We start from the raw sequence: 23,217 nt of genomic DNA on the forward strand, positions 1-23,217 counted from the left end.
TTGCTATCACGTTGGCGTCGTCGTCGTCGTCGGCGTCGTCGGCGTCGGCGTCGTCGTCGTCGTCGTCGTCGTCGTCCGGCGTCCGAATACTTTTAGTTTTCGCACTCTAACTTTAGTAAAAGTGAATGGAAATCTATGAAATTTTAACACAAGGTTTATGACCACAAAAGGAAGGTTGGTATTGATTTTGGGAGTTTTGGTCCCAAAATTTTAGGAATTAGGGGCCAAAAAGGGCCCAAATAAGCATTTTCTTGGTTTTCGCACTATAACTTTAGTTTAAGTTAATAGAAATCTATGAAATTTTGACACAAGGTTTATGACCACAAAAGAACGGTTGGGATTGATTTTGGGAGTTTTGGTCTCAACAGTTTAGGAATTAGGGGCCAAAAAAGGGCCCAAATAAGCATTATTCTTGGTTTTCGCACAATAACACTAGTTTAAGTAAATAGAAATCAATGAAATTTAAACACAATGTTAATGACTACAAAAGGAAGGTTGGTATTGATTTTGGGAGTTTAGGTCCCAACAGTTTAGGAATTAGGGGCCAAAAAGGGACCCAAATAAGCATTTTTCTTGGTTTTCGCACCATAACGTTAGTATAAGTAAATAGAAATCTATGAAATTTAAACACAAGGTTTATAACCATAAAAGAAAGGTTGGGTTTGATTTTGGGAGTTTTGGTCCCAACATAATAAGGGGCCCAAAGGGTCCAAAATTAAACTTTTGTTTGATTTCATCAAAATTGAATAATTGGGGTTCTTTGATATGCTGAATCTAACTGTCATGACTGTGTATGTAGATTCTTAACTTTTGGTCCCGTTTTCAAATTGGTCTACATTAAGGTCCAAAGGGTCCAAAATTAAACTTAGTTTGATTTTGACAAAAAATGAAATAGTTAGGTTCTTTGATATGCTGAATCTAAAAATGTACTTAGATTCTTGATTATTGGCCCAGTTTTCAAGTTGGTCCAAATCGGGGTCCAAAATTAAACTTTGTTTGATTTCATCAAAAATTGAATAAATGGGGTTCTTTGATATACCAAATCTAACTGTGTATGTAGATTCTTCATTTTTGGTCCTGTTTTCAAATTGGTCTACACTAAAGTCCAAAGGGTCCAAAATTAAACTTAGTCTGATTTTAACAAAAATTGAAATCTTGAAGTTCTTTGATATGCTGAATCCAAAAATGTACTTAGATTTTTTATTATGGGCCCAGTTTTCAAGTTGGTCTAAATCAGGATCTAAAATTATTATATTAAGTATTGTGCAATAGCAAGTCTTTTCAATTGCACAGTATTGCGCAATGGCAAGAAATATCTAATTGCACAATATTGTGAAATATCAAATTTTTTTTAATTAGAGTTATCTTTCTTTGTCCAGAATAGTAAGCAAGAAATATCTAATTGCAAAATATTGTGCAATAGCAAGATTTTTTTTTAATTGGAGTTATCTTTCTTTGTCCACAATCAACTTAAATCTTTGTTATATACAATATACAATGTATATTCACTTTTTACTACCAACTGATAAATTAAAATAATCTTTACCATTCAGTGATAACAAGCAGTTTTTTTACATCTTAATATTTTATGATGTATTTAAATGAGTAGTTATTGTTGCAAACTCCATTAGAAATTTTAATTGAGATTAGTTTTGGAATAAGGGAAAGGGGGATGTGATTAAAAAAATTGGGTTCAATTTTTCTCATTTGAAATTTCATAAATAAAAAAGAAAATTTCTTCAAACATTTTTTTGAGAGGATTAATATTCAACAGCATAGTGAATTGCTCTAAGAGAAACAAAAATTTTAAGTTCATTAGAACACATTCATTCTGTGTCAGAAACCTATGCTGTGTCAACTATTTAATCACAATCCAAATTTAGAGCTGAATCCAGCTTGAATGTTGTGTCCATACTTGCCCTAACCGTTCAGGGTTCAACCTCTGCGGTCGTATAAAGCTACGCCCTGCGCAGCATCTGGTTGTAGCTAAGCTTAGATCGGGATTCAGATCGGGATTCCACCAGCCATGAAGTCCTTCAATTTCTGATTAGTTACATACACCTGTGGCTTGAAAACAGTGCTGTACTGTACACCTACAAATTTATTTGGCTATGTACAGGCATTTGTGGTCACTGGAGGTCTCATTGCATATATTTGCACATTTTGTGCCATATCTATCTCATTGGGTGGGTGGGACTGATCCCAGATCCCGCTTATTGTTTAGTGAGAATCCAGTATCCCGCTTCTCCTTGCACAGTATTGATAGTCGACCTTATTATTTACAGAATTTTATTGATAGAACTTCCGATTCCTGTGCTCGTTGCCACAATAGTGCATGTAATTTTCCGCATCACGCTGGACTACGTTTTCAGTTTTCACACTTAATTATTCGACTTTCATGTGCGACGCTTAAAAAATGAGCTAGTTACGCCTAGACTCCAATGAGACCCACTTCAGTTGTCTGAAGAAAAAAAATCTTCGTTTCAAACAATTGTAACACTGTACCCAACATTATTTTTTGGAAAATGACAATCGGTTGCAAAGTTTTGATATATTTTAATACTTTGGTTGTCTTACAGTTCTGAAACTTCTCGTTAATCAATTTTATTTAAACTAAAAATGGTGTACAATACATCTGTGTCCCATGGGCCATTTTTTATGAAAAGAGTTCCATGATGGTTAAGGCTGTAGATTACTTACTGCAAATTAATGAAGTTCAGACTTGACTGTTTTTCAACATATATTTTTTAATATGTCTTTTCAGTGTTTTTTAACATAGATATGTATATTTTTTAATATGTCTTTTTAGATGAAGATGTAAAACCAATTGAACCTGTTGAAGATAATACAACTCTAGGAAAATATTGGAAAGCTGTTAAAGAAAATGTGTCAGATTTTACAGGATGGACATATTTACTTCAATATGTTGAGCAAGAGGTTTCTAATAATTTTACCGTAACTTGACAAGGTTTCGATCAACCAGATACAAATACGAAAGTTTTATTTTTATTTGGTTCACATAAAACAATACAAACATAAGCTTTTAAGAGCTTTTTACCAAATAAAAAATAACATAAACACAACATGCAGACAAGATATATAACAGCACAGACATATTGAAATACATTCAAAGAGGTTTTTCTGTATATGAAGATGATTGAGTGATTTTTGTTCTCTTAATTTAAATTGGAATTTAAAACTATTAACTGTAATTAAATAAAAACAACATTGATCATGATGATTAATTGACGATAAAGATGATAATATATTAGTCATACAACCACTTTCACCAAAACAGACTAATACATGAACAAATATTAGAAATGATATATATAGAAAATAGTTATTAGCAATTATCATGAATACAAGTCAAAAACAGATAGTTGGGAGGGTATTGTAGTTGTTGAAATGTTAACCTGAAAAGACATAAACAAACCAGGGCTTCCAAAACGGTCATATATTCCGGACATTTTGCCCGGCTGGGCAAAGGATGAAACGGTCATATACATTTTAATTTTCAAGGCTTTTTCTGTCATTTTAACATAAGTCACGATCTTTTTGACCCAACCTTTTGCCTTTAACATTTACACATTTCCAGTCATAAAAGTGACATGATGATTAATTACTATCAAAACAACCCCTTCTTCAATACTTTCAAATTTTAATCAAGGCTAATTAGTTGTTGGACAGGTGATATCTATCTGTTCAGTTGACAGGTAAACTATGTTCAGTACCGGACATCGTATAAATTGATTGGTCTATTCACAATTATTTTCTTACATTTCAGCGGTTTGTAGCTCATTGATTTAGTCCAAATTTGTAGCTCATTGATTTAGTCCAAAAGATTAAAATTATAAGAAATAAGTCTATCTACATGATTTGATAAAAAAAAATTAAAAAGGTTTAAATGAAAAATCGTCAGAACTACGTCGAATGAACTAGAACACCTGTGCGCATGTGCAAAGGTGGGAAATTTAATTATGCATCCTTTATTTCTTCAAAATGCTAAAATTAACATTGATACCTGTATCTTAACGTTCATTTCAAGCATTTTGTTGAAGAAATAACGTGGAAAGAGCTTCTTCACTCAGTCATGCTTTGCAAACGTACACGGATTTTACGTATCCGTTTACGGTCCATGTTTTACCATTGTCAAGTCAACATCCGGTTTTAGAAAAACGTGATTTTCAAAACGAAAATGAAGTTTTTGACATGTCATTTTGCACAAATAAAGAGTCTATGGCAGATATGAGCACGCTGATGTGCACACTTTGAATGATACACTGCCAATTTAACAGTTTACATTCAAACATTCAAAACAAAGTAAAGTTTAAAATCATTTTTTAATCTAATGTCATTATCATTGGAATGGCCATCTGATTTCCATAATTGCCTTTTGTGACTTAGTCTTAAGGGATTAAAATCGGGATCAGATATAAAATGTCTGGCTGGCTCAAATGTTTTTTGGAAGCCCTGAAACAAACAAACATTCTTGTTTTGTCTATTTCCTGGTATTTTGTATAAATAAAAGGAAATGTTGGGAGAAGGGACAGTTCTATGTAGCCTAGCTACTATAAATAAGCTGAAACCGGTTTCATGGCAATTTTTTTTTTTACTCATTGTCAAACACCATGTCAAAAAATGAAAAAAAATATTATTTTAGCAAAGCATGAACCCTTGAGAGACCTACCGTAGATACTCGCTTATAAGTCGGAAGTTTGGGAGTAAAATTCAGAATCCAGAGAGGGGTACCGACTTATAAGCGAGATCCCGAGACCAGATGAAAAATCCAAGCTTGAGAAAAGTGGTCAGGAGTGAATTTCCTGGTCAAAACTACGTTGGTGATTGCCAAACCTACATAAATCCTTGAATACAAAGTTTTTGTTGAAAATAAATGACTACAATACTGTCTTTGTGTTTTATTTGTTCTTTGTTAACTTTTTTTCTGTCAATTTGTGTTAAATTTCCGACTGTTTCCGGTTTGTGTATTTTTCATGGTCAAATGGTTTGTGCATAAACCCAAAAGAAAGAGCCAAGAACCCAAAATGAAAACGAGATAACAATGTACCAACTATGTAAAAGGATGTATTCAGCGGAGTTATTGTGTCATTATTGTGATATCATGATATCAATTTAATACTTATAAATCATACAATAATCAAAAATAATTTTAAGATTCATTCCCAAGATCAAAATATTATTCATAAAAATGTCTCAGGTAAACAAAAAGATTACAAAATTGATTGGCAAGCCAATATAATCCATTGATAACCCCTAATTAAGAGACAAAGAGTTGTATTCACTAAAGGTGTGAAAAATATCAGTGATAGGTGAACAGATGACACTAATGAGATGGAAGTTATTTTAATATAAAGTTAATTAGCTTCGCTTATTTTTTTTAATCCTTTAATCATCACAATATAATAAGAATAATGAAGTGTACATGCTCTTTTAACACTGAGTTATGTGTGCTGTGAAAAATATTGATTGACTTTAAATTTTTTCAGGTTCATATTGGTTTATGTTCGCTTTTCTCAAACAATAGGTTGTTAGTCATACCCTAAAAAATCATTGATGCATTACGTAAACAACACATGGCTAATCTGTAATCAAACAGTGAACAAAACAACAGGAATAAATACATCTTTATTATTAAAAGCTATATAAATTATCATAATCAACATCAACTAAATTCAAACCAAACAAACATTCATGCAGAAAATGAATATAATTCCTGGATTTGCATTGGTTTTACCGGCGTTCAGTAACTGTCAGCTGCAAAAAAAATGTCCAAATTTTGTCCGACTTATACGAGGGTCAAGACTAAATCCTCAGAATTTGAAGCTGAAAAGGGCATCCGACTTATAGTCGGATCGACTAATAAGCGAGTACCTACGGTAAAGCATTTTATTCAGTTTTATCTTTTCTTAGAACAAACTTGATGATGCCCGTGAAGCTTATGATGCATTTTTCCAACACTATGCATACTGTTATGGCTATTGGAAGAAACAAGCTGACATGGAAAAACGACATGGTTTTACTGATAAAGCTATAGCTGTAGGTGAATATACCATATTAGTTGCAACATCTTTTTTTTTATTTCTGAAAGTCGGTTATTTTCAAACTACATGTATCATTATAAAGATAAAGCTATCAGATATGGCCAATATGATTTCATTCATGGGAAAAATTAAGATGACACCAATGAGAAACAATTTAAAGGAATGAATTGAAAAGATCAGGATTTATAAATTTCCATATTTATATAGCATTTTTCTGAAGTAATTAAATTTCAGAACGCCAAACCGTGTTGTGTTTTTAATTCTTCATTACTGAATAGTTCACAAAATCTATTTTTTAGCCTAATAGTAAGATTTACAGCTCATAAGAAGTTTATATGGGTATCAAGATTTTATTATAACAATTTATTGTACATTACAAGCAAATAAAATTTAGGTAAAATATTTTACTGTAAAAACAGTTTGTTATTGATGAGTCTATTTTTGTGTTATCAAAAATCATGGAATCCTATTGACGGCAGAAGATTGAGCCTTAAAAGTTATCTATGACCTTAATATATATTATCCTTTTTTGATACATGCAAAATGGAATTAATAGTTCATTGTTTCAGAATCCAATATAATTTAGGGTAATATTTCCCAAAGCGTTCACACACAAATCTTGTGATAGGCTGTTAAAATCCCTAATAATGTCTATAATGCCAGTAACTTTACTTTGTAATTTGGTGACCTTGTGCCGTTTTCTGCTCTTTCGTCTGGTTGTCTGATTTGTCTCTTAAACACAATGCCCATTTACTTTCTCAATTATTAACAATAGGAAAAAAAACCACCTCTTATCTGTCAGGGTTGTAAAACTGAACTGGAAAAACATTTTTATTTTACCTCAAAAATGAATAATATAAGTCCTTATTTTAAAACTTCTTTTAATGTCTGTAATTTTAAAAGCATGACCTTGAGTTCAGAAGAAATAAAGGATTGGATTCTATATGATGAAGACATAACAGGTAATGAAAAATTATAAGGGGAGATATTTACAGCACATCTTAAACCTTTTACTATATTTATTAGCACCTTTCGAGTCATGACCCCCAAAAAATTTGATATGAATTTTATTTTGCAGAAATAAAGTTCACAATTTATTGATGAATGTTAGCCAATATTCAAACTGTCACATGACTGTTTCAGTTGATAGAAATAATTAATTTCTTCCTAGTTGTAAGCTGTGCTAGGGAGTGGACTGACCCTTGGATACTTGGAATAGAAGATGGACTGCCGACTAACACATTGGTCGAAACATCCTATGAATGGTAATGTCGCGATCGGTCATTTCATTGTCGCATTCGTACAATATATAGAGTATGTCGATTATGTCCGTCTGCGGTTCAATTAGTGCTCTTAATCATGTCAAGTCAGTAATAATTCTCCAAACTAAACTAGAACCTTGTTTTAATTTTTTGTAGGTGTATGAGACTGGAGTTAAAACCATTCCTGTTTGTGTAGAGTTATGGCTTCATTACATATCATTTTACGTCACTTATTTTGTTGATAGCACTGAAGATATAAGGAAGTAAGTATTCATTATGGTTTACAAACAATAAAAAAAAAAGGGGCAAATATTTGAGAGAGAAAAATAATTAATTTCAAACATATGTTATCTTTATTCTGTGCAGCTAGTATGTTACTATTAAAGTAAGAACAAACCGGTTTGGATATTGTGAAGAAATTCACTAGATTTGTAATGTTTCTTAAAGTTTTCCAATGTGTGGAGAATTAATGGTGTTTGCTTATCATAGGTCATCTGCGGTTATTCAGATAAACATGTGGTCAATGCTGGTTAGATAAATTATGAATTAATTCTTGAAGGAATACACTTTCAGCTTGATTAAAAAAACATATTAGAGCTCATTTTAAGAAGTGAAAGAGTTTTAAAAATTATGTTAGTTAAATATATGGTGAAGGTCATATGCAAAACATTTTTTCTTAAAACTTGAAAATTTATTTGGACTTAGTACCAGATTAACCAGTGGATAACAAGTATATTGATTATCCAAAGGTTTCAACAACTTAAGCTTCCCATGAGTTAGCAAGCTTTTTGCTGTCACAATTTTTTTTGTATTATGGACAGTCCTGGAATACATGATATTGACAGTCATAATAATTCACTTTTATTTTTCAGATTATATGAGAGAGCAATCAAAGCTGCTGGTACTGATTTTAGATCTGACAAACTCTGGGATTCATACATTTCTTGGGAAAAAGATCTGCCAAATGTTACATCGTTGCACGACAGAGTATTAACCATTCCAACACAATTATACAGGCATCATTATGATAGGTTAATATTTATTATTGATACTTAAAAAGAGTTCAGAAAATTGCCACTATACCAAAAACAATGGATTAAGTGAAATTTGAACAAAGAATGCAAGAAAACAATAATTTTGCTTTCTAGCAATTTTTGTTTTGTTCGTCTGGTGAATGATTGATTAGTGTGTAATTTTAAGTAAAAAGTAAAAAAATATATTGGATGACTGAAGTTTTTAATGACCTTGGCTGGCTATACAGCCCTGGCATGGTTGGCTCTAAGTCTGGTTTGATCCAGCCAGGTATTATTCCTACAACCTCCCACACTCTAAAAAGCACATAACCAAGGACCAATGAATGGAGTTTTTCCTGTAAGATTACTATTTATATTTCTTTCTTGATGTTTCATTCCAATATGTTGTTGACATATATTATATATGCTTGGAATTATAAGTGTAATATTGACTGAAGAAATCTTCATGAAATTCAGATACAATTTTAAAACATTTATCAGAACTATTCACAATCTCGTAATTTTTTTATATACAAAGTCAAGTATGTGTGTCAAAAATAATATATGATTATTTTCAGTTTTAAACACCATGTTGAAACGCATCATCCTAAAGAAATCCTGTCTCTTGATGATTTTCTTAAGCTACGGAAGGAAATTGTCAATAAAACCATCTTGACAGGAGATGATGATGAGAGTGTGATGGACGAAGGACCCCCTGCCTTTATAGGTCCTCCAGGGCTCGAAGTACCACCAGGAATGGAAGACACAGAAGGGGGAAAGGTACTTTTATTCAGTGACCTTAGTTGTTTTGGATTAGGGCTATTCCAGAAAAAAATGTATGGGGGTGTTGGAAGGCACTTTATTTTTATACCCATCACCCACTAAATTACATTTCATCATGGGACAACTACCCATACAATTCATTTTCAGTTTGACTCCACTACCCATATAGATGTAATTTTAAAAAGTATAAGCTAGCTTTTCAAGTTCATAAATTAGCAACCAAAATTATATGCATTTTAATACCAGAAAGTGGCTATATTGATGACAGTATATATGTATTTTTTTTTTGCACTTTTGACAATATCAGATATTTTATATAAATTATTGGTGACTAGGTTTTTTGCGCCTGTCCCAAGTCAGGAGCCTCTGGTCTTTGTTAGTCTTGTATTATTTTAATTTTAGTTTCTTGTGTACAATTTGGATATTAGTATGGCGTTCATTATCACTGAACTAGTATATATTTGTTTAGGGGCCAGCTGAAGGATGCCTCCGGTTGCGGGATTTTCTCGTTACATTGAAGATCTGTTGGTGACCTTCTGCTGTTGTTTTTTCTATGGTCAGGTTGTTGTCTCTTTGATACATTCCCCATTTCCATTCTCAATTTTATTTAAAGCTTAACATTTTATATTTTGTCCTGATACTCTTGGCATTAAAAATAACTTTTATTGCAGATGTGTGCATAAATGTGTTTTGTACTAGTCACAGTCAGTGTCATGAAAATAAACAACTTTATATAAAACTATCATATTGCATTTATTATTTAAACAGTGTTTGAGTTACCTCTGAATGTTTTTTTTTTGTATTGCTGTTGTCTGATGTGATTTCTTTAAAAGCTGCGGTATATTTTCATTAATTTCAAATGATTTAAGTGGTGTGGACCTTCTGCTTAAGGATTTGAGAAATATTCAATTCAACTTTTATAAATTATTCTACTTGTGTTTTTTAATATTAAAATAGTCCTTTGAAGAATCTGCGAGTGCAGAAATAAATTAAACTACATGTACAGGTGGAACACTGTAACTGAATATAACCCATCATAAAGAGAGGCAGGCAATAAATTCCAAAAGGGTCAATCAAACTCAATTTTGGGAAAAATAGCTGTGCCAAGCCATTGCAAATAAAGAAAACAAAATGTAAAAAGATATGAACAGAAATCCACATATAACACAACTAGAAAATGGCAACAGAGCAACATGTACCCCAAAAACATTGTTATCTCATGTGCTCTGGGGGGTAAGATCCTGCCCAACATGTGGCATCTGTCATATTGTTCACATATGTATAAATTCGGTTACAAGTCTCTTATGGAGGAGTTGGGTTTGCACAATAAAAGTGATCTCCCCTTGAATACATTGGACCAGGATTAATTGCCAGACACACATCTTCAGGTGGTATAAGACAAATGCAAAGTTCCATTGTTCATATATGGTTAAAGAATCTTGCATTCACAAACAGACCAAAGCACTGGGTGATTACTCAGCCACTGATTACTATATACATTCAAATATAAAAAAGATGTGGTATGATTGCCAATCGGGCATGGGGTAATCGTAATCAGTAATCGTAATCAGCTGTAATCGATTACAATTTGCAGTGTAATCCTATGTAATCAGTAATCATGCCATTTCTGATTACAAATAATCGTAATGTAATCGATTACATGGCAAAAACAGGTGTAATCATGATTACTTTTAGATTACTTTAAGATTACATTCATATGATTACTTGCTGATTACAAATCTTGTATATATATGAAAATAGTTTTTGATAGACAAGATGAAAATAAGAAAATGTAAAGCTTGAATGAAAAATCATGAAACTAGTAATCACAATGATGGGACCTTGTTTAATGTGATCATCTATATAACAAATCTGTATAACCAAGTGTTTAATTTTGTTAACAGTTTACAAAAGGAAATTTACTCTCCAATATTTCTTTGTGAGATTGAGCTCTTATGATACAAGAATATGCCTTGAAAGCATTTTTTCCTTGATTGAAAACTTCTGATATTAACTCCAATGTCATATCAGTTTACCCAATATTTTTACGTAACTACATTGAAATTCAAATGCAGAAAACATTTAGTTCCTATTTGACTTTGATGGTTGGCATAAATATATAAGCCCACATAATTCAAAATGGAAGTTAAAACCAGGCTTCATTTATTGATATAAAGAGAAATGTATAATCTTTCCTAAGTTACAAAACTGTTTTGTGTTTTCAGCTGACAATAATATACAATTATTGACTTTTGATGAGGTTGATACAATGATTTATCAACCCCAGAGATGTGATATTCACCAAGGCCAACGGCCGAGGTGAATATCACATCTGGGGTTGATAAATCATTGTATCAACTGATATCAAAAGTCAACAATTGCTTTATTATATGACTCTTTAGTTCTCAGTGTCATTTTCATATTTTTAGATTGTGAAATATATCTTTGGTTAGATGGTATTTTGCCTAGACTGTTTTTATTTTAGGCTTGGGTTTGATTTTTAGGCATATTTAATTCTGCATAATTAAAACTAGAAGAATATTGTATCATTTCAATTTTTAAAGAACAAAACATGAACAATATTGAATACAACAGAATAAAAAACTAGATACATGTACATGTACGCTAGAATCTGTTGATCGGCGAGTATTTTTAGAATCCTTTTCTATCTAAATCTTCTTAATTTCCTCATTATTTAACGATGGAAAGCGTTTTTCAGTAGCTACTTCTGCTGCTCCAGCCATACTTTGTTGCCGGAAACATGTAACTGTCGTCTGTTAGATCGAAACGATTTTATGTCGAGAGCGCTGATTGGTTGATATTTATTCGGTCGTCCAATTAAAAACCATTTTATTTATACATCCCTTAAATAGCTAACAAGAATTCCCCGTTTCTATATTTAGGTACACGGACGCTGTTCCAAATCTTATATTAACCTCTCGTGATTTTTGACGCGGTGAATATAATGTTTTATCAAAGAGGATTTCCTATGCTTTTAGCCAATGAGAAAACAGAAAATTTATAGTCATATAATAATTCTATTTGTTACTAATTACATTTTGTAGATCAAGTATTAAAAATTTTCAAACAAATAATGACAATCAACCACTTTTAACTTTATTGGTATTGTTATTAAGACAATAAAATTTTAATACCCAAGCCCACCTATTGTTTGTTTAAAAAAATGGAAGTAGTAATTAGCACCTGTAAAAACATTAATGGATGTGTCAATGATGTCCCAAAAGACAATAAAACTATACTTAATTAATTTTTCTATATTTTCAGTTTTTTTGTGAATTAGGCAGTTGGGTACAATTTGTAGTTAAAAATTAAGTTATATCTTTTACATAGAGAAAGGACATTTGTCTATAGCTATTTTATCAATTACACATGTTACACTGTACTTGTCTATAAATTCTTTTAAAAAGAAGAGTAAATTAAGCTTTTAAAAAAAATCACCAAAATAAGCTTTATTGTGAGGATAAAAAGTTATAAAAAAAACTTTGATATAGCAATATACAATGTAATCATAAGTAATCTAAAGTAATCATGATTACAATAAAGAAAAGTAATCTAGTGTAATTGATTACATATGAAATAGGGTGTAATTGTAATGTAATCGATTACATTTTATTAGCAAAGTAATTGTAATTTAATCGATTACATTTTAAAGTAATCTACCCCATCCCAATGCCAATGAGACGACTATCCAAAAAAGTACAAAATGACACAGACATTAACACTTGTAGGTCACCGTAGGGCAATCAACAATGAGAAAAGGCCATACCGCATAGTCAGCTATAAAAAGCCTAGATAAGACAATGTAAAACACTCAAACTAGAAAACTAACGGCCTTATTTATGTAAACAAATGAACGAAAAACAACTTGTAGGAAGTAATATGTTGACAATTAAAGTTTGGTTTTAACAGTTTTTTTTGTAAAATTGTGAAAGCCATCAAGATGAAAAACAGCAATAAAACAATTTCCTTTTTTATCTGGTAAACATGTGTATTGTAAAACCATGTAAATTAACCCCTTCTGCTGTCAGATGTTAAATAATGTTGGATATTATGTTAAAAAACTTTATTCAAATAAGTCATCTTCTTTTAGATTTCTGTCTTCTAGCTCCTTGTCTACTAATTTAAGAATGTCAGCTCGATTGTTCTGTTGTCATGTGTATGAAACATTGAAATCTTCAAGTACTTTTTTAAGTTCTAAAACTGTCAGCTTTCCTAACAAACGATATGAGAATGCTTTCTTAATTTCAGTCTTTTTCACTGAATCCTCCTTTTTATCTTCCTTTATTCTAATGTGTGCCCTTATTTTAATAGAGCTGACCCCAATCAAATTCTGAACATTGGTGCAATCTCTTTCATTTGAGAAATTATACTGACTCAATGTTCTGCCATGCTGTTTCCATGCAGTAAACAATCTGGTAACCGAACATGTCATATCAAGGAGAACAGTTGAAAAAGAAATTCTGGAAACCAGTTTCTAATCTGACACTTCGTATCTCTCTCCCTTTTAGGAGCACCGATATACATATTTAGTTCCATTCGAAGCGCTCGGGCATTATCCAACGGATTTAACATGCGCAAAAAGTAAACAAAATCGCAGAATAAAACATGTTTTCTATCGATATTTAAAGGTTCTGTCAACTGAAAAAGAGATTTTCTTCTCTTTAGGTACAACCACCCATCTAATTAAGTTATGTAAGAGAACAACTACCCACACAATTTCAATTCCTCCTCCCCCCATCACCCATGCAAAAAAATATCAACTGCCGTCCAACACCCCCATACATTTTTTTCTGGAATAGCCCTTACAAAAATAAATAATGATTGTTGATTCTCAACTTCTGGTTTGAGACTTAGCATGGTATAATTAATTGAAATTTGTATTTTGTTGCAATTTTTATTGATTGCATTATATAGAATCCTTTGATTTGATTTGTTCAATTCACAAATATCAATTAGAAATGCAATTTAATTAAATCTGTGTTCCAATTAGGCCAGTTTACATATTGGCATAAATCTGGGGGAAATAGTGTTGAATCCAATAATTTATGAAATAAACCAGAATATCCTTTATGTGGTATGATTTCCAATGCAAGCATTATCTACCAAAAAAATCCCCCTGCAACCAACATACTTTCATGAGTAATTTGCATACATCAAATGGGACATTCAACATTTAACAAACCACAGCCCATGATAAAAAATTAAACTGTTCTATATCTTCATACATTTATAATAATGGAATAGCAATTATTAAATTTGTACAATTATGAAGAAGGGGTATCAGACACAATATTTATTGTAGATTGTTCTTACATTCGTGTTCTATCAAATGTATAGTCCCATAATAAGTTGTGCAAATTTCTTATAAATTGGTCTTGCTTAATTTTAAAAATACAAAATTTAGTTACACAGATTTAACTGTATTGACCTGCAATATATGTGATGTACTTTTAGTGTGATACAGATGAAGCAATAAAATTAAAAGACCGATTAATCACTACAAGAGAAGTTATGTATAGAAAGAATGAGGAGGAAGTCAGTAAGAGATGGAATTTTGAAGAAGCAGTAAGTACCTTACACCAAAATGTATACAATTCAAGATTGCTTATATATACATTAAATAATTACACCAATCTATACACTCAAAGACTGCTCATGCTGATTTTTAATGGTAGAAGAATTAAGTACCTTACCAAAAATGTATACACTAAAAGTTGCTAACATTGTTTTTTTGATGTATAATGAAAGACATTTACACCAGAATGTATGCATTTGAAATTCCTCAAGTTGATGTTTAAAAAAAAAACCTTGCACTTGAATGTATATATTTAAGAATTGCTCATGTTGATGGTCAATGAAAAACTTAGAATTTTTTTACTGTTTATGGTTTAAGTTTTGAAAAGAATGTATCTTTATTTTATATTATACATTCCTACCATTAAACATTTTTCTAGCTGAATGTTTTAACAAAGACCAGTAAAAGAGTGGTTAAACTTTTGGTGGTCTGGTATAAATCTGTCGCTTCTGAATATTTCATGTAAAAATGTTGATTTAAGTTTTTTATTTGTGATAGTGTTTCTTAAATATGCTTAGAAAGGCTCAGTAAGGATTCCATATTATATAGACACATTTTGGTTTAAATCCTATCTGGCTTATCAGGTACATCTTGTACAATTGTTTCTTTTCTCCAGATAAAGAGACCTTATTTCCATGTCAAACCTTTAGAACGAGGTCAGCTGAAGAACTGGAGAGAATATTTAGATTGGGAAATACAGAATGGAACACATGAGCGAGTTGTGGTTTTATTTGAGAGATGCATGATTGCATGTGCATTATATGAGGACTTTTGGATGAAGGTAAAGCTTAAGATATAGTACCAGGTTTGAATTAATGTACAAGTGTTAAAATAAAAATGATGTTAGTGTTATGTTGAATTGAAAAGAATACAGATATACAGCAGTAAGATAAAGTTGGATTTAAAAAAAAAAAAACTGATCAGAAATGAAAATTTTTAAGACATTTTTCTATGTTGTCCGTGCATTAACTCATGAACCGTTCAACCAAAGCTTTTAAAATTTTAATATGTTGTTACTGACAACTAAATGAAGGTCAAGTTCAATAATGTCGATTTTGACTCTTACCGTTCAGGAGTTATGGTTCTTGAAAGATTGAAAAATGAAGTTTCCAGTCGTGTCCGTGCATTTAAGCATGAACTGTTCTACCAAAGCTTCCCAAATTTTAATATGTTGTTACTGATGACAAAATGGAGGTCAAGTTTAATAATGACGATTTTGACTTTTACCGTTCAGGAGTTGTGGTTCTTGAAAGATTGAAAAATGGAGTTTCCAGTTGTGTCCGTGCATTTACACATGAACTGTTCTACCAAAGCTTCCCAAATTTTAATATGTTGTTACTGATGACCAAATAGAGGTCAAGTTCAATAAAGACGATTTTGACTTTTACCGTTCAGGAGTTATGGTTCTTGAAAATTGAAAAATGGTGTTTCCAGTCATGTCCCTGCATTTTCTCATGAACCATTCAACCAAAACTTTTGAAATTTTTATATGTTGTTACTGATGGCAAAATAGAGGTCAAGTTCAATAATGACGATTTTGACTTTTACCGTTCTGGAGTTATGGTTCTTGAAAGATTGTAAAATGGCGTTTCCATTCACGTTGTTGCATTTACTCATAAACCATTCAATCTAAGCTTTTCAAATTTTTATATGTTGATACTGATGACAAAATGGAGGCCAAATTTGATATTGACGATTTTCACTTGCACCATTCATCAGTAATGGTTCTTGTGATATTGCCAGGACACAAATAAATATTAATAAATCCGGTTTGCTGTCGTTGTGACAGCCTCTTGTTTGCACATATGTATCAATATTGATGAATTTTACCTTACATTTTTCTTGAGCCTCCCAGTTTCTTGTGGCCTTTTTTGGCCCTAATGTGATGTTAACAAAACTTTGTCAATCAATCAAGCTTTTTACATTTGTTCTGAAAATGAATTGGCCATTGGTCAGGGTATTTCAATTCTTGGAGGGGGAACTGTACTACAGAAATCATATTTCATAGGATCTAGTAATATTTGATAGTGATGAACAGAAAGATCAACAAGAAAATCAGTTGCTGGTTATGATTGACGTGTACTGTTAAATGTTCACACGTGACATACTTTGAACCTTGATTTACTTTGTAGTATGCTAAATACATGGAGGACCACAGTTTAGATGCTGTAAGAACAGTATATAGCAGAGCTTGTAAAATCCATCTACCAAAGAAACCATATATACACATGGCTTGGGCATCGTTTGAAGAAAGACAAGGTTTGTTTATATTTGTTATTAACTTAAAGTCCAGACATAAAATTGAATTAAAGGTTTTACACATTGGTTTGTGAACAAGCATTTGATAAAAATTAGTTTCAGAATATCATATTATAGGTAAAGAAAAAAAAAAAAAACAAAAATGAAAGGGGAAGAAAGAAAAGCTTTCAGTCCTTTACTTTCAGATATTTGAAAAAAGAATTTCATGTAATTGTTGATGATTGTTCTTTTAATATAATTCTATTCATTGACTAGGTACTGACAAGTTTAAACTATAACTTTCAGATAAGCCATTCATTGTGGCTATTTAAGGACTATTGCGATAATTCTTTTAAAGGGAAACATTTCTTTGTTGTAATACAATACATTTCTTGCCCACTTGTAGGAAATTATGATGGTGCTTACGATGTGCTTGCAACTCTAGAGAAAAGTGTTCCAGGACTGATTATGGTTGCTATGAGAAGAATAAGTTTAGAAAGGAGACGAGGAAATTTAGCAACTGTGGAAACATTTTTCAAAGACTATATAGAAAATGCTGCATCGCCAGAGATTGCATCTTTTTATTCTATTAAATATGCTCGTTTTCTTTTGAAGGTAATATTTTAGTTAACATATTAGTGTTAGACTGGTTGAGTTTTTAACCAAGATACAATGTATCTTCATGAATATTTTGTCTTTATTATTGGAAGCTGTTATAAAATACTGAAAATTCGTCCATGCCAAGAGGAATTAGTGTCTTGTGTAAAACTGCCAATATACAGATTTTAACATTAGGCATTGCCGCAATATTATTTATAAATTGTATGACGACTAATCCAAGCATTTATGAACAATTGGACTTCTATAACATTATTCACTTAGCCTTGTCTGCCAAAATTACACACACAAGTTTTAGAATATATATGAACAACATTTTTATTTGTCATTTTCTTACTAATATTGGTACTACTACTATGTATAGGAGGTTATTTAAATCGTGCAAATTTAAAAGAGACAGCTCAATTTGAGAATTTGAAATCTAAATAAATTGTCTATTTCTCTTTTGTAAATGTGTAGATAAAAGTTGATCCAGAAGCTGCCAGAGAAGTGTTTAAACAAGCTATAGAAAAAGATATGGTAAGCATTTGATGGTCAGCTTTTACATTTCATCGTCAAATCAAAACGGAATTGTTAAACATAAGGTACATCAGTTTATGTGATTTAAATCATATTTGCTCTGAACAAAGCTAAAAATCAAACTGATTGTCTGAAAGTTTATTCTCTGAGTTCATATTCAAATGTGTCATATTGCCGCAACAGTGGAATTAACTCATCTTGTAACAATTAAAACACCATGGTACTCTACAATGATAGTTCATGCTGTACTGATGATGCAAAGGACATGGTTTCGCATATATATATACTGATAATAATGATTTCACCATCCTTGGCTGTCTGAACTGTATGGGACACATTTCCTGCATACACACATTAATGTTTGAATAACTCATAGAGTTCGCGAAATCTTTTTTGCCCTGGTGGTCCTTAAAGAAAATCTGCTGGTCATCACTATTAATTTTTTTTTGAAAAATACTAAAATTGTGTCCTATTCAAAATTTTGGTGGTAAAATCCTGAGGACTGCCACTTTTCGCGAACACTGAACTCCTTCCTTTCACTTTGTTAAAATGTGTACAGAAATAAAAATGTAAAAGATTGAGGAGCTTGTTTTTCTAGATCTTATCAAAATAATTCAAACAAAACATTTCACCTGTTATAGTAGCTTCGCCTGTGTCGATATACATATTTAGACATTGAATTGTCCCATTGAACAAAAACAACAGGAATTATTTTATTACATTTTATTCACTAGGATCTCATATTTCTCTAAAGATTTTGTTTTACGAGTAGTTGCTCTTGATCTTGGTGAGCGTGAAATTTGGAATTTTTATGAACATACTGTTCTGTGGTATTACTAATTTGCTCTTGTTGGATAATTCTACTATTTACCTCGACCTATAGTTTACCTTCATCTTCACATAATTTAGGCTCTTGTGAATTTTTAGTCTCATTTGCATTCATACCCCATCTTATATTTAAACTAGTACTACATGCATTTACATATATGCTAGAAATGCTTTAAACAGAGTTCACTGTGTGTATTAGGGATAAAGGAAAGGACATGGTTTTGCATATTTATACTCATAATAATGATGATTACACCAACTCTAATAAACTAAAAATATTTAAACAGCTAATTTAGATTTTGTTTCATTACATTTTCATGTAAAGGCTTTTGAACGTGAGTCACTATAAAGATAATATGTAGAATTGGGCTGTGTAAGTTTGGAACACATGTTTTTAAAGTTCTGTGATGTTTTTGTCCTGATCATGCTTGTTAGATAAACCTACTTGTTTTTTATTGCCAACAAACATATTATAAAATATAAACTTTCAAGTTTCAATAGACTATTTATTGACTTTATGGAGTAGTGATGAAGTAAAGGACATGGTTTCGCAAACTTATACTGATAATAATGATTACACCAACCTTGGCTGTCTGAACTGTTCAAATGAATTTTAAATATCAGTAAATAGAATATATGTTTTAATGACATTTCCATGAAAGGTCCTTCAGATGAGAGTCTAAATTGCTCCTTTATAAAAGTATCTGTCAGTTGGACTTCAATTAGCTGAGTCTTGGTCAGCTAGCTGTATAACAACTTTTTACTGAAACCAATGATATTACTGTGACATTTTATTTTTCTTCTTTGATTGTTGAAGAAACTTCGTATTAAACTTTTAAATAACCTATAGTTTGCTTAAATCCACATTATTTAGGCTCTGATGGTTGGTTGTCTCTTTGGCATTTATACCACATTGTACCACATCTAAATTGTATACTAGTAGCAATCTTTTTACTGTTGCAACATATATTTACATGCACTAGAAATGCTTTAATGGTGAATTGCCTTTATGCAGTAGTGATGAAGTAAAGGATATGGTTTCGCATATTGATACTGATAATTATGATTACACCAAGGCCACAATTAAAAGAATGTATGTTTCCCCAAACCCCTACCCACATTTTTGTAGGTGAGTAGGTAGGTAGGTTTTTTTTTTTTTTTTTTTTATCTTGATATTTTTTTTAATATCCAACAGAGCAAAACAAATCGATTATGTGTATGTCTGGCATATATAGCCATCTGTAGCAACTTAAATGTACGTGTTAAATTGTCTAAATGTTTGTAGCTCTCTGTGTCGGGTGTCAACTTGACATTAATTTTATTTGATTTTATTTGGATTTGTATTTTAGAATTGTTCATGACTGTGATTTTTTTCCCTCTTTGACAGTGAGTCTGACTACTAAGTAGCAAACTGTTTTAAATATATATATGCATGTACTGTAGTTGTTCAACCTGAAGAATGTTCCATCAAACAATTTACCCTCTGACAGCTCAGGACTCAAGATTTTGCTTCTGACATTGAGGAAATCACCAATATTAATAAAAATCAAATTTTCTTGCTTTCCTCTGAATTTCTTAATGTGACATCTAAAACAACGACAACCATGCCCAATGTCTTTACATAGAAAGAAAACATCTTTTTGGAGATCATTGGAAAAGATGCATATTGTCTACATTTGAGAAACAGATTCCAGTGTTCTCCCCAGGATTTTTGGATAGCGCTGTGGTAAGCGCGTGATTTTCCACAATTCTCAGTAACTTTGTCGCGTCGCGCAGTTGGTTTGTTATTGATTTTTAGAGGTTGTGTTTGATAATTCTATATTAAAACAATTGAATACGTGCCACCAGATAAGTTCTTCAATCTTCAATCTTTGTCGTGATGACAGAGTAATTTCTCTTGTAAATTATCCTCTCTTGTAAAATAATTATCACAAATGTAGTTTCTCCTTTGTACTTATATATTGTAGGTGACGCTTTAAAAATATTATAGAATAATTGTATGAAGTGAAATAAATTTAAAAAATGGTTTATTAGGTTATTGAAATGGCATGAAAAATTAAAAATATAAAAAATTTAAAGAAATTTGTATTAAATTATCCACTAAAACGGTTTGTTTCCTCTATGTACTCCGCTAATAGTTGATTGATATTTTCTGCATTTGGCAAATTGATTGTTAATAAATTATCTAGATCTGTTGGAATTTGTCCTGTTATGAAGTATATTTGATGAAATAATTTGTCTCTGGCATCTGAATACAGGTCACATTCAATAAGGTAGTGTTGTACATTTTCTTTTTGTTTTTTCAAGATTTGACAATACTTCTTTTAGGTCTTTCCCTCCCAAATTATCTCCCTTACTGGCTGACATAACTTCCTGTTTACATTTGTGGCCTTTTAAGCATTAAATACTATTCCTAATCCAAGCCATCCTCTGTTTACATTAAATTAAAAGCAATATTTAAACAATATATATTGATGATTGGTTGACAAATATCGATATTTCATATATATCTACACAAAATTTTCGTTTCGTCTTATTCCCTTATCCATTTGAAAAAGAGCCACGGATGGACAAGTAATTGTAATATACGGGCTTATAATGAATCCCTTGATAACAGGGTTGCCTCCTTCAAACAATGCAGGTTTGACAGTTCGGTAGTAAACGCGAAAAAGTAATGATATAGTCATAGATGGTTCAATCAATGGTCGAGACCCGGTGTCAGCTGGTCAGAGAAGGGGGTAACACTTCCCTTCTATTTTTTAGAAATGAACTTTTCAGCACCTGAGACATTCATTAAATGTCTCTGTCCATTCCTTTTTTAAGTTTCGGTATCTTTTAAAAGCGAAAAATTGGAGGAAGGAAATGTTAATTTGGCAGTAAAAGATTTGCAAGTGGCGCCATTTTGATCATTTATTGAACTGGTCCCTACGATATTTGACATCGTTGGGTGAATTAACGATCTCTCGGATAAATAAACCAGTCGATCACGTGATCGGAATGTGTACAAAATAATACAATACCGCTGATTTTTGGTCACCATAAAATGATCATCGGCACCGGAAACCCCGAAAAATTTCCGGAAATAAAAAAAAAATGTTGCAAAAAAACGGAATAAAAACTTTTGAGTCGGCGGGATTTCTCTGAGTCGGTCGGGCGAGGGGAAACAAACCATATTTTTATTTTGGCCCAACCTTGGCTGTCTGAACTTTTGAAATAAATGTAAGACATTTCAACAGCAACTTATTTTGTTCATGACTTTTCATGTAATGGCCTTTGAATGTGAATCACTACCTGGAACTCTGTTAGCTTGAATTCCACTGACTTTCTGGAATTGTGAATACTGTGATTGGTTCTTGTTTATTTGTGCCTGTTTGATAAACCTATTCATTAACACTCTGTTTCATATTATACAAGAAATACTTTCAATAGAGTATTGATTTGGTTCAGTAGTGATGAAGTAAAGGACATGGTTTCGCAAATTTATACTGATAATAATGATTACACCAACCTTGGCTGTCTGAACTGTTCAAATTGATTAAAAATCTAAATAGTAAGATATTTGGTTTCATTACTGCTTCATGTAAAGGCCTTTGAATGTGAGTCACTATTCAAAGATATTAGTAGAATTGAACTGTGTAAGCTTGAATACTACACATTTTCTTGAAATGTTATGAACGTTCTGTGATGTGTTTTTGTCTTGATAGTGCTTGATAGATAAACCTACTTTTTTTTCTATAACCAATACTCGGTTTCACATTATACATGAAATATTTCCAATAGAGTGTTGCCTTTATGCAGTAGTGATGAAGTAAAGGACATGGTTTCGCAAACTTATACTGATAATAATGATTACACCAACCTTGGCAGTCTGAACTGTTCAAATTGATTAAAAGATCTAAATAGTAATAGATTTTTTTGGGGAAGACGGCTTCAAGCCGTCAATCCCCAATGGGGTTGACCAGAGTGACATTTCCCTCACATCATTTTGTTTTTATAGTGTGGAAAACCCCCCAACAAATCTTACTGAGATTGATGAGAAGGGGAGACACAAATGAATAGATTGACTGTAAACACTTTTTATGCCCCGTCTACGATAGTAGTAGGGGCATTATGTTTTCTGGTCTGTGCGTCCGTTCGTCCGTCTGTTAGTTCGTCCGTTCGTCCGTCTGTCCCATGTCAGGTTAAAGTTTTTGGTCGAGGTAGTTTATGATGAAGTTGAAGTCCAATCAACTTGAAACTTAGTATACATGTGCCCTATGATATGATCTTTCTAATTTAAATGCCAAATTTAGAGTTTT

At 31.8% G+C, this 23,217-nt stretch overlaps 1 protein-coding gene and 1 non-coding gene across 3 annotated transcripts in view; both read left to right on the plus strand.

The window, feature by feature from the left end:
- The window catches only part of LOC139516225 (pre-mRNA-processing factor 39-like), a 45,719-nt gene that overhangs the window by 336 nt on the left and 22,166 nt on the right, over positions 1-23,217 (plus strand). Inside the window, exons 2-11 of one of the 2 annotated variants that reach the window (XM_071306196.1) lie at positions 2,810-2,937; positions 5,932-6,057; positions 7,481-7,587; positions 8,197-8,355; positions 8,916-9,117; positions 14,596-14,706; positions 15,333-15,497; positions 16,849-16,975; positions 17,361-17,569; positions 18,032-18,091. In XM_071306196.1, coding sequence (XP_071162297.1) covers positions 2,810-2,937; positions 5,932-6,057; positions 7,481-7,587; positions 8,197-8,355; positions 8,916-9,117; positions 14,596-14,706; positions 15,333-15,497; positions 16,849-16,975; positions 17,361-17,569; positions 18,032-18,091 — 1,394 coding nt within the window. Of the gene's footprint in view, positions 1-2,809; positions 2,938-5,931; positions 6,058-7,233; positions 7,328-7,480; positions 7,588-8,196; positions 8,356-8,915; positions 9,118-14,595; positions 14,707-15,332; positions 15,498-16,848; positions 16,976-17,360; positions 17,570-18,031; positions 18,092-23,217 lie in introns of those variants that run through there. The other variant, XM_071306197.1, reaches the window with a different exon arrangement.
- On the plus strand, positions 22,364-22,444 carry LOC139518218 (small nucleolar RNA SNORD53/SNORD92). Its single transcript, XR_011663310.1, has one exon. It is a non-coding gene; the product is annotated as a small nucleolar RNA SNORD53/SNORD92 (small nucleolar RNA).

Source organism: Mytilus edulis, chromosome 3 (assembly GCF_963676685.1).
Source record: "Mytilus edulis chromosome 3, xbMytEdul2.2, whole genome shotgun sequence".
Taxonomy (NCBI): domain Eukaryota; kingdom Metazoa; phylum Mollusca; class Bivalvia; order Mytilida; family Mytilidae; genus Mytilus; species Mytilus edulis.